Source organism: Pieris napi, chromosome 9 (genome assembly GCF_905475465.1).
Source record: "Pieris napi chromosome 9, ilPieNapi1.2, whole genome shotgun sequence".
Lineage (NCBI taxonomy): Eukaryota > Metazoa > Arthropoda > Insecta > Lepidoptera > Pieridae > Pieris > Pieris napi.
The window spans coordinates 5,721,914-5,737,438 of NC_062242.1; the positions used below are offsets into that span (position 1 = coordinate 5,721,914).

The following is a 15,525-nucleotide window of genomic DNA, read 5'->3' on the forward strand; positions in this document are numbered from 1 at the left end:
CCGTTAATTAGTGTAGAAGCGTTATCAGTAGATTACACCCTCAAACAAATTGAACATTCTTCTAGTTTGCAATTAAAGAAAGAGATACTCATATTACTATGAAAGAAACGAAGAAATTGTTCACCTAGTAGTGTAAAAAACTTTGAATGGCCTCTGTAAAAATTTGCAAGATGCGTTTATTACCTACGGGTCATCGAGTATAAGGACCTTAATTTTTGGTAATATAGGTATATGCGTGATTATAATTTTAAGTTTCCTACATATTACAAAATAAATAATAGGTAAGTATGTCTAAAAATTACGTCTTTTAGTTATACGTCATAATAAAACAAAAACGAATTATATTTTTTTTATATTCAAAAAGTATACATTTTTAAATAAAATAACATTTAAATAACTACCTATTAAATAAATAGTTGACCAGATATTAATATCGAGAGCAGCAAGCCTTGTAAAATCGGTAATTGTTTCGCTTTGATTTAGCGGTTTAGTGACCTTTCTTATATCCCCATTTCTTATGATGTTCATGGCTACCTTTCTTAGCGTGATCACCATGGTGATGATGATGTTCATCATGTCCTCCGGATTCCTTATGGCCTTTATGCACGTGGTGACTCCCGCCCTTTTCGTGATGGCCCTTTTCCCCATGTTCATGCTCGTGGTGGTCGCCGTGATGATGGCCCTTATGGTATTTTCCACCCTTCTTGTGACCATGTTCCTCGTGGAATCCTCCGTGTTTTTCCTCGTGTCCGGAATCTCCATCTTCATCAAAGAAGTGCTTATCTTTTTTGAATTCATCTAGTTTATGGATCTCGTGGTGGCCTTTTGTTGAATGTCCTTTATTATAATGTCCTTTCTCTGCATATTTATGTCCTTTTTCGCCCTTTTCGCCCTTGTGGTGTTCATCATAATGTCCATCTTCATGATGATGTTTTTTTTCTTTTTCTCCATGATCATCGTATTCTCCCTTATGTTCTTCTTTGTCATGATGTCCTTTTTTACTCTCTTCATGGTGGTGATGTCCCTTATAACCTTTATGACCCTTTTCACCATGATCATCGTGATGTTCAGCGTGGTGATCCTTTCCGCCACCTTTTTTGAATTCATGATCCTGGGGTTTTTCAGCTTTTTTATGTTCTGAAGCAGCATCTATCTGATCGTTGTCTTTGTCGTAAATCACATCTTTTCTTAATGACTTTAAGCGTCTCGCATCAATGTAAGCGACGTAAAATAACATTAGTCCTAATAATATTAATGACCTCATGATCGGCCAGAATTACTAGTCTGGATTCAGTGTACTTATTTCTTAAATTGACGAGATAACTAATTTCGCAGCCGTTTTATATAAATCGTTGTGTAACATTATAAAATGACGAATCGTAGTAATCTATTGCAGCAAGTATTGTGTTGTGTCTATGTTTCGAATCCGTTAGTAGCATTTAGTTCATGTATATCGATCTGGAATCAAATATTTTTTTGCCGGCTTTCATTAGATAATTAAGATATTAAATAAATTATTTTCGCATTTTCTTACTTTTCCATATTATTGTCTTACTGTTCCATATTGAATTATTATGTAATAGTTACCAGTCAGTCGCATTAAATAAACGTAAGTTGCTACAAGTTAAAACATGAAACATTGTGTCAAAGTATTCTTTTAAAAACATCATTTCGTAATAATCATCTTTTGGTAATAAGCTTATACTAATTATAATATTCATATTACTAAAAGCGTTAAAGGTAATGAAGGAAGATAAAAGCTTTTTAAGTGAAATTATTCCCCGTCGCTTAATTATTCCTTCCTCGTGTACTTATCATACGTCTTGGAATTTCGGCTATGTATGTGTTAATAACTAGTTTTTAATAAAATTTCTTTATTAAAAACTAGTTATTTATACATATTACTTTAATTACAAGCATGTTGTATAACATAAAAACGATCTGAAACACAAATGATGTGCAGTTCATTTTTATATACAATACATAATACGTTTTTAACGCGAAGTTGGTTAAATATTAACAATTTTAAATATCTTTCGTGTTCTCAAAGCCTTGCTAAATAAGAATTTATTTCTATTGGATAGACAGAGTTATGTTCAGGACGATGAATATAGCTAAAATAAGAGTTATTGCCAGTGCCGTAGTGAAAAAATTTAACAGACTTCAACGCAGCTTGTACGATTGTGATGTAATTTTTGCTATGTCAGTTTCTCATATAAAAACTACAATTGCGAGCAAAAAGATACTTAAATTTTACAATGTGTTACAATAGCCATAAAAGGGCTACGTAATAATTTTACGGTCGACCAATTATTACAGGCCGCGCTAGCCGTTATAATAAATATTTAATTATTTACATACTTCTATTGAACAAATATCCAATAACAATCACAAGGGAAATTATGAATTAGGTATATATATGTATAATTATATATATACTCTCTCTCTAAAATTAGCTAGCTAGGTTAACGAGTTGGAGATATATATATAAATAAATAACCATAGAGACGTATATTTTTAAAAATCCAATACAAATTATTATTTTTAAAGACCTATAATAAACACAACAATCAAGGGCGACACGTCGTAGATATCTTTATTAGACTATTTTTAAGTAAATTGCCGACCAAGGAAATTAAAAGAAAACGCTTAATTAAAGAAAATTTAATATTTTAATTTATCAACAGTAATAGGTACAGTACAATGTTTAAAAAGAATACCTTTAAAGACATCATTCACATCCTTAGCGAGGGTATAGGTAAAGCTATAAAAATACAATCAGGCTACAAGTACTTACGCTACATACCTATATAAGGCGCAAGGGATGAAGGTGCACTCCCAAGAGAATATCGAATTAAAACTTTCATTTAATACTATTTTAACAGAAACTTAATCTTGTTAAATTATAGAGTTATAATTAAACACAATATTTTTTAAACTTATTATTGTGTGTGCTGTCTGGCTGCTGGGAGCAGTCTAAAAGGATACAATATTATTTTAATATATTTCAAATAAAGAACACAAATAGTTATTAGATAGTAACTATCCTTTAGATAGTTACTTTTGATTTTGCTAACTATCAAGTCTATATTATAGATTATCGCCTATTTGAGACTCGTTTAAATAAGTCTACATAGCTACATTAAACATTAAATGTCGAAATGGAATAGGCTTATCCCACTAATAATGTTGCCAATCTCGATAGCAACATTTATATAACTTCTGTCGAAACAAAAATTGCTTTGCGACTATCTTGTTTACCAGCTGTATAAGAAAGTACTAGCTGAGTCTTTTCAGGAAAGCTTTCATATTTGATATACAAATATAAATATTAAAAATAAAAAATAACTCAATAGTGAAAAATTATGTAGCGTACTTATGGAGTCGACTTATACAGTCAATTTGCATGTCTCGCATCATGTATCCTTTATTATTATATATCATCATTTTTTACCCTTAACTTGTAACTGTTGGTCCTAGGTACGTAGAAGATCACCGATATAATGTTATTTACATTTACTGTATGGCATTTGATGCATGTAACACATTTCACGCACTTTTCCAGTCTGTATATATGTGTTGGTTTACACGAGGATATATATGTGTGTTTAAAAGAAATATATATTTTTAAAATTTATTATCAAACAGCAACAGTAAAAAAATAACAGTAACAGAAAAAATATTATAAGTAAACCTATCTGTAGGGCAGTTAGCGTCGGTGGGATTTTGGCCTTTATTTGTGTCCCTTTTTGAAGCCCCAGTGCTTATGGTCTTCATGACCACCCTTCTTTCCATGATCATGATGATGATGATGATGCTCATGATGACCTTCTTCACCGTGATGGCCCTTGTGGTCATGATGGTGTCCACCCTTCTCATGATGACCTTTCTTACCATGCTCGTGATGGTGATGCCCGCCATGCTTGTGTCCTTTATGGAATTCACCGCCTTTCTTATGGCCGTGCTCTTCGTGATGTCCACCGTGGTGTTCATGGTGACCACCGTCATGGTGATGATCATGGAAGTGCTTTTCCTTTTTGAATTCATCGTGTTTATGTACACCGTGATGTCCTTTAGTGGAGTGTCCTTTGTGATAGTGTCCCTCTTCGTGGTGACCATGTCCTTTGTGTCCCTTTTCACCGTGATGATGCTCATGGTGATGGCCGTCATCATGATGATGGTGTTTCTTATGCCCACCGTGTTCGTCATGATGTCCTTTGTGTCCTTCGTGGTGGTGGTGTCCTTTTTTACCATGCTCGTGATGATGGTGGCCCTTATAACCCTTATGACCCTTATCTCCGTGGTCATGGTGATGATGAGCGTGATGTTCGTGGCCACCACCTTTGTCCCATTTGCCACCATGACCTGTAGCAGCAGTTTCAAGATCGGCATCCCGCTTCTCCCGAGTCACTTCCCGGCAACTGACATAGGCCAGCGCCCCTACCAATATACAACACCATAGTATTGTTCTCATGTTGCCACTGTATCCGTAAGGCTGTGCTGAAGAACTGATAATTTGTGTCGATGACAATTCATTTTTATAGTTACTAATTCTTTAAGTTAGTACTTGTGTAATTTAAAACACCAAGGTTGTAACTGTGTCGTAGAGGCGAGATACGACTGCATTGCGCAGTGGGACCCGTTGTCCGAACAAAACATTCATAAAAAACGTGCTTGTTACTGGCGTCGGTTGCAATGTGAACAACGCAATATTTCCCTCTAGTGGTTTCTACTTGCATTTCCTCTATTTTTTTCAATACAAACGTAGGTTTATTATGTACATTTAAAAATCGTTTTAAATATTTTTAGCGCCAGATTAATACTCTTGAGCCGAGTGAAAAGGAGAAAATGTAGTTTAAAATAATGTAATACATGTGTAATTAATCAATGATGACCAACAGTTTATTATTATGAATTTCTGTACTGGAAAAACTTAGATATTTCTTTAAACGTGTTGTCACATCCAGAGCAGTCCATTATTATTAAGAAAGGAATATGGTTTTATGTGTGGGCGGTTAGCTGTGTTTTGTTCTTTTAACTTTTATTTTTGTTAATTAGTTAATAAAACGTATTTATTTTAATATTAATTTAATAATATTATTATAGCAGCCCAGAATAAGCCGCTAAGCCGAAACTCTTACACGTAGAGATCAACAACAAATATAAACTGTTTTAAGTCTATATCTCAGTATCGGGCCGGGCGGTAACTCCTGATATTGGCAGCCAAAAGCCTCCTCCAGACCGTCCACAAGCCAACTTCTACTCCGCTTAACGAAGATTCGATTTTGATGGATAACAATGCTCACCCGCACCCGGGGAATTGAAAGCGTACATGCAAGAAGTTGGGATCCGTCTTTTAGATAGGCTAGCTTGAAGTCCTGGCCTCAACACAATTGAGCGTGTCTGGGATGTTCTAAAGAGACGAGTAAGATCAGTGCAACCTGCTCCACAAAACATCAGGCAGCTAAAAAGAGTCATTGAAGAAGAGTGAGAACGTATTCCTCAAAACGTTATTAATCACATCGTGGAACTGCCTACAAGGACGCCTGGAAGGATGGAAGGACTAGAAGGATTCAATCTGTGATTTTGGCAAGAGGAGGTTACACTCGTTATTATGTTTTAACATATTTTGAATCATTTAAGTGAAAAGTACAAAAATCTTCGTCCTTATTGCCGACCACTTCTTGTTTGGCCGTGTACATCGGTTTTAAAGAATTTATCGAAATTCGAAAAAATTGCCTAAATTCACTTCACACTTAATAATTTACACATATACAGACTACGTCAGAAAATTGAATTTAATTTAATTAGCTGAAATCGAACGAAAATTTCCTTACGTTCTATTCCGTCCGTTTATTTTCGTTAAGTATCATCATCTATACTAATATGGAATAGAGGCAAAGTTGTAGGCTTTTTACCAATAGAAAGCCACGTTATTTGTGAGTTTCAAATATTACTGAAATGTGAAAAGATTTTGTCGTGGTAGTCCGATTTGAAAACCAGTCCACTGATATATGATTTAGTTCTAAAGAAAAGTTACAGAGCTTGAGGATGCCTATAAAAAAATCTGCGATAGCAATTGATAACTTAGTATTGCGTAAGCAGATTAACTGCAATTTATCCCACCCCCTCCCTCCCTCCTCTTGTCAGCAAAAGTAAGCAAAGCTCTCAAAAATTACATATTATCTATGTATATAATATATTAGTACATAAACGTATAAATTTTGTGTTTGAATCCTCGAAAATGCATTTTTTTAAAGCATAGACAATGTGTGGGTAAGATGTGTAGAAAGTTAAAGTTAATAATTATTACTCTTGACGTAATCACCAAATAAGAAAATTTAGGACCAAGCTTGGTCGTCATCGCCAAACTTGTGTGCGACTCTCCATTTCGATGTATATTATCCTCTCTATTCATTTATTATATTTGAAATGTATAACACTCTGTATATAAATACACTAATTAACTCGAAACAGACATAAATAAAAACAATCCTCTTTTTTACTTAATTTATTCAACAACAAATAGCAGAGTTCATTCTACAAAATCCTAAGTTCTCATTAATACCGTAAACTTAACGTAAATTTAAAACTAAATATATTTTTTTTTATAATATTTATAATCACAAGAACAACTTTCAGTTGAAAAAATCGATTAACTTAAAGATTACACTGTGTTAAACACTTTTGAAATTGCAATTTTAAGCCAGTGCTTGTCAGTCCTCATATTGAAGCAGAAATTTCGATGAAAATACCGCCTCAGCCCGCTAGAAATCATACAATGCATTTAATTAAATGTCTTAGAATCTGAAACTTATAGGAACCCGAGCAGATCCTCAAACAGATCTTTGCCGAATGACAAAAGAATTTTGGACTTGTTTAATATATTTGCTCCAGTGCGTGAATCAAAAAATACATAAGATGTTTTATAAAGATTTTAGTTAGAAATGTAGAATTCATCTCCGATAAAAATGCTTAAATCTATGTTATGAATGCAAATCGTTAAACAGAGACTTGTATAGCCTCGAGACACAATTATTTAGAAAAATACACACTTAAGGCAACAACAATATTCTTACTGAAGTTGAAATCTTTTATATTATTATACAAGCGAAACGCAAGCATTTTTATTACTATGACTATTTTAACTACGTTGCACTCTATTAAGGAAACAATAGCATTTTACATTTTACATAATTTTGTACGTTATGTTGACTGTAAAATTTGAATACAGTTTGCCAGAACTTTAATTAGTGAATTCCATAAAAATTACCCATACAAGAGATTTTGCTTGCATTTAACCTGCAACGTAATAAAATAATTATACTATAGTGATATAATTATTGTTATGTTACATTACAAATGTTTTTTTACAACTGAAAAAGATTTATTGGTAATATTCAACAAATGACAATATTCTAGTAATTCTGGAAGTCAAAAATCAAGTGGTTGCATAATACGTCAATGAACGTACGTATTACAATGAAATTGCGTGACGTAATAAGGTGTTTAAATATTTTTTTTATTTTAGATCGATTACTACGCTTGTTACCAAGGTTACCGTTTTTATACGGAACATCGTAACCATGGTAACAAACATAGTACCATCTGTAATGCACAGAATAATTAAAGAAATGCTTTGCGTTTTTAAGTAACTTATTAAGGCCGACCATGTGGTCACGCGACCACGGGGTCACGGCCTTCGTTAGAGGTAAACGTATATGTCGTATCGCAGGACCTGGCTTCGACTCCCGGCGCGAGAAACTTGTTCCAGAGTTACTGGCCACAAAAGACCTTACAAAAACGATCAATAGGTGCCAACTTAAAACCACAAACACTACGTTGTTATTCGTTTATATGCCATTAAGTACGGAATCTAAGCAAACTCAATTAAATGAAATTAATATCCGAAGTATTATTGGGCTAAGATCATCCAAATGTCTGATATGACATTAATTCAGGTAGAATCCTCGTTCATTGGTTGCTGCGAGTAATCTCTCGCGAAGAACCTCTTTGCAGGAATATTCTGGCAGTTTCAGATAATGTACGCAAGTATTAACCGACGGGTAAGAACCATCGCCAGCATCCACCTGAAAGGGAAATATTTATTTTATTTAAAATGGTCTGCCAATGGGCATTACAATAATATTTTACTTCTAGAAAAAAAAAAGTTAATAACTATTACTGAGTGAATTCTACAAACTATAAATATGTGATTTAAAAAGCTAGAAATATTAAAATTAAAATTATTTTGGAAATGAAATTTAAAAAATCAGCTCTGTGAAACTGTAAGTAAGAGAGAGATTAGCACAGATCGTATACGGATCGTCCGCCTTTGGCTTAAATAGGCTTAGAGTACTTTGAGATTAAAAAATTTGATAATAAACTTTTTTTTAATAAAAAGAAAAAACTTATACAGTATTCTTTCGTTTACTATATATTACTTTTTACAAATGCTTGGTCATATACAACTCACATAAGCATGCAATAGCGTGAATGACGCCGAACAAATCATAGTAAATTATTGGCTACTCAAATATACTATAAACATTCCTACTTGAGAGGTATAACCATATATTATGGAATAATATTTTGTTTTAATTCTTGATATTTCTTTCAGATAAAAATGTATAATATTACATTTTTTTAATTGTTGTATTGTAATATAAAAAATCCTTAGACAATATTATTAGCTGTATTACTAGTATGTTGTTATTTTTTTAATTACCTTGCGAACAACTGTAAGTCTAGGATGAAGATTAGCCAATCCACCGGGCGGCAAACTGCTGCAACCAGTTGCGAACTGAAGGAAGGCCTTGCGCTCGCGTTGAGACATCTCTACCAGCACTTCTACTAGCCGTAGGAAACCCGGACTGTAAAAAACAATTTAAAAAATATGTTATGCTGTATTCGTCTGAATTTATTTAATTATAAGAATGTTTACCTTTTAGAGTATTTAAGCTTTGCTTAGAATTTATTTTATACTTGTAAAAACAATAAAACTAACCTAAACAGCAGGGGCGCTAAAACCTTTGGGTCAAACGCATTATCAATTAAATTCAAAAATCATTTAATCATATAGGTAACACATTGTACACTTATGATCGTCAAAAAAAGAAATGTATATGAAATGCTTCTAACTTTACATTTAGTGTCAGTTTTCAAATCAAGGGCGTAGAACGAAAAAGAATAACTGGCAATAAACTCTCCGCCACTCTTTTTATTCGCCATTTTTTTTTACACAACGTTTGTAAGGAGCCGCCACCATTACACCATGTTCCACATGACATCTTAAGTAATTAATAATAATAACATAAATTAAAAACAAAGACTGGTCCTCTATCAGCAGGAGGCATGGTGAAATAGGAGCACGCACTTACATTCTCGTGAGAACAACACGCAAACACATAGTCGAAATAACCAACATCACCGCATACACGAATTCAAGTACGACCAGTCACCACAAGTAGCACCCGTTCACGAGTATGACGCATGGCCAGCCATCGGCCCTCTATCCTTCCTCACAACGTTTTCCTTCACCGTACGAGCAAGAGTTAAATGCGCATATAGACATAAAGGTTGGCGCACAGTGTTCATACCTACGTGCTCAGAAGAAAGTCGCACGCTAAAGCCACTAGGCCACTGCTAATTAAAACTAATTAGGGCAAATGTTTATAATATTTGAGAAAAGTTTGAAATAACTGACCTATCACGCGTGTATCCCAGCTTAGGCTCCGTGTACTGAAGGAGATGGTCCCTGGTCCAAACGGGCCCGCGTTCGCCACAGACCAGTAAACGCAATTCGGGTGGTGAGAATGCGCGTAGACGTCTCGGCGGAAAAACAGCGCCAAAACCACGTCGGAACTCAGATATTTGACGCTGTACGCCTTCGTTGACCATCCAACGGGCGCTTAACGTTGCGTATTCGCGGGCGTTGTGGGCACCCACCTATGTAAGAATCGTCTTTATAACCGTGCACATAATTGTATGATACAATATTTATACTATGGGGCCGTTCAAGTATTACGTAAGCAGATATACTGCAATTTGTCCCCCCCCCCCCCATTTTTCAACAAAAGTAAGCAAAGCTCTCAATAATAATAGTACATAAACGTATTAATTTTTTGTAGGAATCCTCGAAAATGTATTTCGTTTTCAAGCATAGACAATGTGTGGGTAATATGTGTAAAAAAGTAAATAATTACTGTTGACGTAATCACCAAATAAGAAAATCAAAGATTCGAAAAATCCAAGTTTGATAGGCTTATTATCAGCAGATAGTTAACCTTTTTTAATAAACACAATTTCTAATCGTTTTTTAATAGTTAAATTTCCTACCTCGATATGTTCTCCGCCATCGCATAGCGGCTGAATTGAAACGGATGGATCGCTGTTGGAAGCCACGTGTGTCATGGTAAGTGCGAGCTCCTCGAACGTGGCGCCCTCTACCAACAACGCCTTTGATTTCATATCCTTTTCAGCCTCGTTTATTGAAACATCTTGCTTTATCGCGTCGTATTCGCAAGCAGTTTCTATTACGCTAGTTAGGAACCTGAAAATACATTTGTGTATTTAATTATAATAAACGATAAAAAATCTATGAACACATGGTAATGAATTGGACGGTTCTTAAATCAAGATTTATGATTTATAAGGTAAATAAAATAATGCATGTAAAAATCATGATAAAGAGGTTTAACACTCGTTTAGACATGACCAGATTTTCATTGAATTTAGTGATTGCTAAAAATTCACGGTAGAGCCACTGTAACTATTGAAACAGCATTAGAAATCATATCGCACCGCATTACGCGGAAACCTAATTTTATAATAAAAAAAATGTGTGGCACTCGGGGATTGCCGCGGTAATGCTATTGCATAATATATATGTACATATATATATAGCATTCTTTATCAACTTATGCTGTTATAATTATTTATTTATTTTTTATTTATGCAGTATTTGTTTTTCTTTGATATTATTTCAATCTACTACTCTACCAGACTCAAGACTAAAACGCCTATATAGTCTGTCTCACTCTAACGCGTACCGGCTGCACCGGCCGCGCTCACGCTACGTCACCGATCTCAGATCTCGTCAGAGAGATGGGAATGCGCAGTATACATTCTGTCCCAATCTACGCGTATTTGCCGCACCTATATTAAGGCATCGTGTGTAAGGTTTTTTTCGTAATGGAATTTCTTGATTCGGTCGCCGCGCTCAAAGCCCGCGATAAAATCTATGCAATAACTTAAAAATTGTAAAGTGTGTATATACAAACCTATGTCTAATGGGATCAACTTCCTCTAAATGTTCAGCAGTGAGTTCTTCTCCGCACATTATTCGCAAGAAAGACTCTGATAAGGGTAAATCGACTAGACGCCCATCTTGTAAAACCTGTAAATAAAAAGAACGATAAAAAGATGGGAGGACGATCTACTGAAGAAGGTCTGCCAAGGATAGAGAGACGTGGAAACAATTGGGGGAGGCCTATGTCGACAGACAACCTGACCAAAGCGGTTGCTAATAAATTATTATTTTCGCTATGTAAATTAGATTTAAGAATACGACTGCGAATAAAGGGCTTTTATTATTATTATTAAATATAAAGAACAACTATATGGATAAAATTATATTTTCAGCTGCATTATAAGCTGGTTTCATTTTCAAAAGAAATTCAAAGAGTTCTGCAACCACTTGGTGTTATTCAGTTTGTTGCATTCAATCAATTATGAAAAAATCCGGAGAAAATCTGCAAATATCAACTTCGCGACAATAGAGGGCGTTAATACAAAATTTAATCTATATAATATATGTCAACTTGATGTGTCTCACTCTGACGAACGATTATGGAATCACGAAAAAAATCTTACCTTAGCTAAAAATACTCCTAGGAACCAGAAATATTTGCAAACTATATCACAGATTGTTGATTGTTGCGGCAACGGCGCTGGGAAGAGGCCGCCGGCGCGAGACACGTAGTAACCGATCGGTTTTTCAACTGAAATTTGATGGTCATTTTGATTATTTCCTATGTATATTTAGTATGCAGGAGACCCTTATTTCGATGAATAATTATGTATAAATGTTAAGTAAATTTTAGACTTCTAACAAAAAAGATTCTAAGCTTGTACAAATAATTTGAATAGGGCATTGAAATTATTTAAAAAATAATTTTCTAAAGTAAAACTGTTTTTTTTTTAAATTCATATAACAAGCATTTTGGATATTCCACTATCGTTTTATAATCTGAATAGTTATAACGTATCAGTCTAATTATATATCAAATATTAATTACTGTTTATGTTTTTCTATCATGTTATAAAAAATAATTACCCTCAGGCACAGTGATATGGGGCGCGTTGTTTTCGAGCGTATGCGCATCATTGAGCCACATATTGAGATCAGTGCGTTGCAGTTCAGCTGCTACGAGTGCGTAGAACTCGAGGGTAGGTCCCAAACCGGTGCCTTCTTCGCCCTCGAATTCCACTTCTAGGACCGATTTCCGCCCTGCGTGGACGCGCATCACCTGAAAATATTATTAGATTACTTATTAAAACAACGAAAATCATTATAGTGAATAGATATATCAATTTCAATTATTCTTTGAATGGGGAAGGGAATTCTGAGGCCACCGCGTATTGCATTGTAATAATGTAAATGTAAAAAAGCAAGTCTTAAATTAAAATTACCAGAGATTTTAGATACAGTTATCTAAATAAATTACAAATCTTGAAATTAGGTTAAAATATTTTACCTGCATAGCAGATCGCAGCAAATGAGTATTCCGTGGTATTCTTACTCGCTCATGTCTTAATCGACCCATTCGGAACTCTGACGCTTCTAGATCCGCACGACGGGGCGACACAGTGTTACCGGTCCTGTAAATATTGTATTTAGCTTTAATGAGATTAAATAATTTAACTATTTAGTTACTCGAGGAATATGTAATCGAAGTCCAATATATCCGAGTTATAATCTATTATTTTTTTGTACATAGAAAAGCTTGAAGTTTAAAATTTTATATACAAATAAGATGTTGGAAAATAAATATGGAAAATATTCCGTGATCGCCCAACGCCCGCATTTTTGATATTTTGGAATGGTTAGGGAATAATTTTGCACGAATTGCTTTAATTATCAGTATAAAAGTACTATCATTTATGTGGTATAATACAATATTTATTTATTGCGCTATCGTACACAAACATGACAATTTATATTACATTAAATACGCCGCGCCAGCTGTCTACTCTCCATCCGTCTTACGAATTTTCGATCAGGTCACGTGTCCTGACGTGAGTTTAACATTTTTTACCCATTCCAAAAAAAATGTACGACGCTGCTAAAGAAGTTTTCATTTAAAAAAAAAATAAAACAAATGGTTTCATAATAGAACTAAATATACCTCTGCCTATCCAAAGCCCGATCGCGCTGTGCCTGTAGCCAGACTATCGTTCTTGATGTACCAAACGCTGTACAAGCGAAGAACATCTGCCTAGTCTCCAGTGGGAACAGGAAAGGACACCAGTCGTTCAATTGTTGGCACCTAGAAGAAAATTTCGAAATTATTTGAGGTATTATTGGACAGTTTTATAACATAGCAAAATAGTGTAGGTCAGACGCTGACTGTCAGTGTTAGGTCAAGGGTTTTCGTTCATTTTCGGTAACGAACGCATCTACCATGATTGACTATGTAAGTAAATGTGTTTGCGTTAGTAAGTACGTGTATCGCGTATGTGTGCGTGAACTTTTTTGTTTATTTATACGTAAACCTACCATCTAGGTGCAGCTGCAGCAGCAAGAGTAAGAGGCTCTTGCAACTGATGGTGCAATTTTGTGGTCAACTTGGCTGAGAGCAATGCATGTGGCGGTAAGGAAGGCACGACTGCTTGAAGGCGCCGAAGCACGCGCACACAACACGAGACCATGGCGCCACGTTCTGCTTCCCCACAACAACCGATCACACCGCACTCAACTATTCATAAAAATAAATAAAACATTATAATAAAACACCTGTAACTTATGAAATGACAAGTATTAAGGTTATGATTGTCAAGACCAGTCTCCTAATATGGCTGAAAAGCACTCTAAACATCGAGTTATGTAATAAATTTGCGTTTATATCAGTTAATAAACTTTTCTTTCTATATTTGTCGTAATTTCAACAACAATCTTCTTTGCCATACCATCGTCACGTCGACGATAGAGAATTCAGATTCATCTTAAACTTTGTGGATAATAAATACTCTTTAATTTTTTCATTCATTCAAGTTTAAGTGGTATGTTCCGTTGCGATCAAATGTATCACTATGTTCTTTACGTCACTAAATTTGGATAAACACGTCCCTAACCACACATTTAATAACATTAGGATAATGTCTTATGCGGTGCCTGTACTGTACTGTATAAGAACAGGACAGCTATAAGAAAGCAAGGCAAACCGTAGCCGGATTGTTTATCATTGTGTGCTGCCGAACCATACTATTAAATAGTCTTTTACGTGTTATATTTGTACCATAATAAAATACTTCAACAAAAATGTACTATATAAATTAAAATACATGGACTTACCTGGATCGGCTGGTTCGTCTTCCTCAGTATCGCTCGAAGGCGTCAACGTGTCCGCACTATCCACCTCCTTGTACGTTAAGCTGTAATAAATACATTATTAAAATCTGCAAAAAACTTTTACTACACCATATTAACCTACCTCCTAAATTAAAAAATCCCGGATGCATACATTACAGCACTAGACAGTATATTAGTCATAAGCTATATAATATATAGTTACATATGCCTAAATACTATTTATGCATCATAATATAGGCTGAACATCGTTTCGCAACCATTTTTATGTCGTGAATAAAAGGAAAAAAGTTAAGTAAAGCAAGTTATTTCTTACATATTAATTAGTTTTATAACAGTACACTATCATTATTCATTCCTTTAGTAAACGAATATTTGGTACCTACATGCAGATTTTATTTATCTTTTTTCAACAGACTGCGACCCTCCGCTTGAGAAACGATGCTGTAGTAAGTTGGCAGACTTTTATTGACTTGAATTATTATAAAAGAGCTAAAATTGCTGCTTTATAATAGATTATAAAAACTATTGCCAACTCTGTTTATACAAGGAAAAGCTAACTATTATTTGAAAAGCAGAAAAATATTTAAACTTACGTATACGTTGTATCTCTATGCGTATCGTGTGCGGGTAATTTAGCGTTAAGTGCTAAAACTGCCCGATAGAGTGTCCAAGACGGGTTATCTAAAGGCAGCGACACACCGCCAGACGTCAGTGTTAATTTAAGGGATGGCAGACGCGTTGCAGGATTATTCAAATTTTCCGTAATTGTTGCGTCACTTCTGTTTGCTGAAGGCTCCGTCGGCTCTTCCGCATCAGAGTCTTCATTTAGGGGTATGTCGAGGTCTATGGATAGAGATAACACTTTATAGTGTCCAGTTATTCTCAAACAATCAAAGAATGGTAATTTAAAGTTATTATATGTCAAAAATACT

The 15,525-nt window shown here is 34.7% G+C and overlaps 3 protein-coding genes across 13 annotated transcripts in view; all 3 read right to left on the minus strand.

The window, feature by feature from the left end:
* Positions 1–426: 426 nt before the first annotated feature.
* Positions 427–1,387, minus strand: LOC125052616 (histidine-rich glycoprotein-like). Its single transcript, XM_047653559.1, has one exon. It carries the CDS (start codon positions 1,262–1,264, stop codon positions 488–490), a length of 777 nt encoding a protein of 258 aa, XP_047509515.1. The 5' UTR covers positions 1,265–1,387; the 3' UTR covers positions 427–487.
* Positions 1,388–3,596: 2,209 nt separating this feature from the next.
* Positions 3,597–4,677, minus strand: LOC125052212 (histidine-rich glycoprotein-like). The gene has a single exon (XM_047652889.1). It carries the CDS (start codon positions 4,472–4,474, stop codon positions 3,734–3,736), a length of 741 nt encoding a protein of 246 aa, XP_047508845.1. The 5' UTR covers positions 4,475–4,677; the 3' UTR covers positions 3,597–3,733.
* A 1,819-nt stretch (positions 4,678–6,496) lies between these two features.
* The window catches only part of LOC125052210 (E3 ubiquitin-protein ligase Ufd4), a 33,912-nt gene continuing 24,883 nt past the window's right edge, over positions 6,497–15,525 (minus strand). For 10 of the 11 annotated variants that reach the window (XM_047652880.1, XM_047652878.1, XM_047652887.1 and 7 more), the window contains 12 exons: positions 15,187–15,436; positions 14,576–14,655; positions 13,781–13,979; positions 13,410–13,550; positions 12,759–12,882; positions 12,338–12,530; positions 11,875–12,002; positions 11,283–11,398; positions 10,339–10,552; positions 9,707–9,948; positions 8,729–8,873; positions 6,497–8,090 (listed from right to left, as the gene is read on the minus strand). In XM_047652880.1, the coding sequence (XP_047508836.1) occupies positions 7,953–8,090; positions 8,729–8,873; positions 9,707–9,948; positions 10,339–10,552; positions 11,283–11,398; positions 11,875–12,002; positions 12,338–12,530; positions 12,759–12,882; positions 13,410–13,550; positions 13,781–13,979; positions 14,576–14,655; positions 15,187–15,436 (1,970 nt within the window). In that variant the 3' untranslated portion in view covers positions 6,497–7,952. The remainder of the gene's footprint in view (positions 8,091–8,728; positions 8,874–9,706; positions 9,949–10,338; positions 10,553–11,282; positions 11,399–11,874; positions 12,003–12,337; positions 12,531–12,758; positions 12,883–13,409; positions 13,551–13,780; positions 13,980–14,575; positions 14,656–15,186; positions 15,437–15,525) is intronic. The other variant, XM_047652879.1, reaches the window with a different exon arrangement.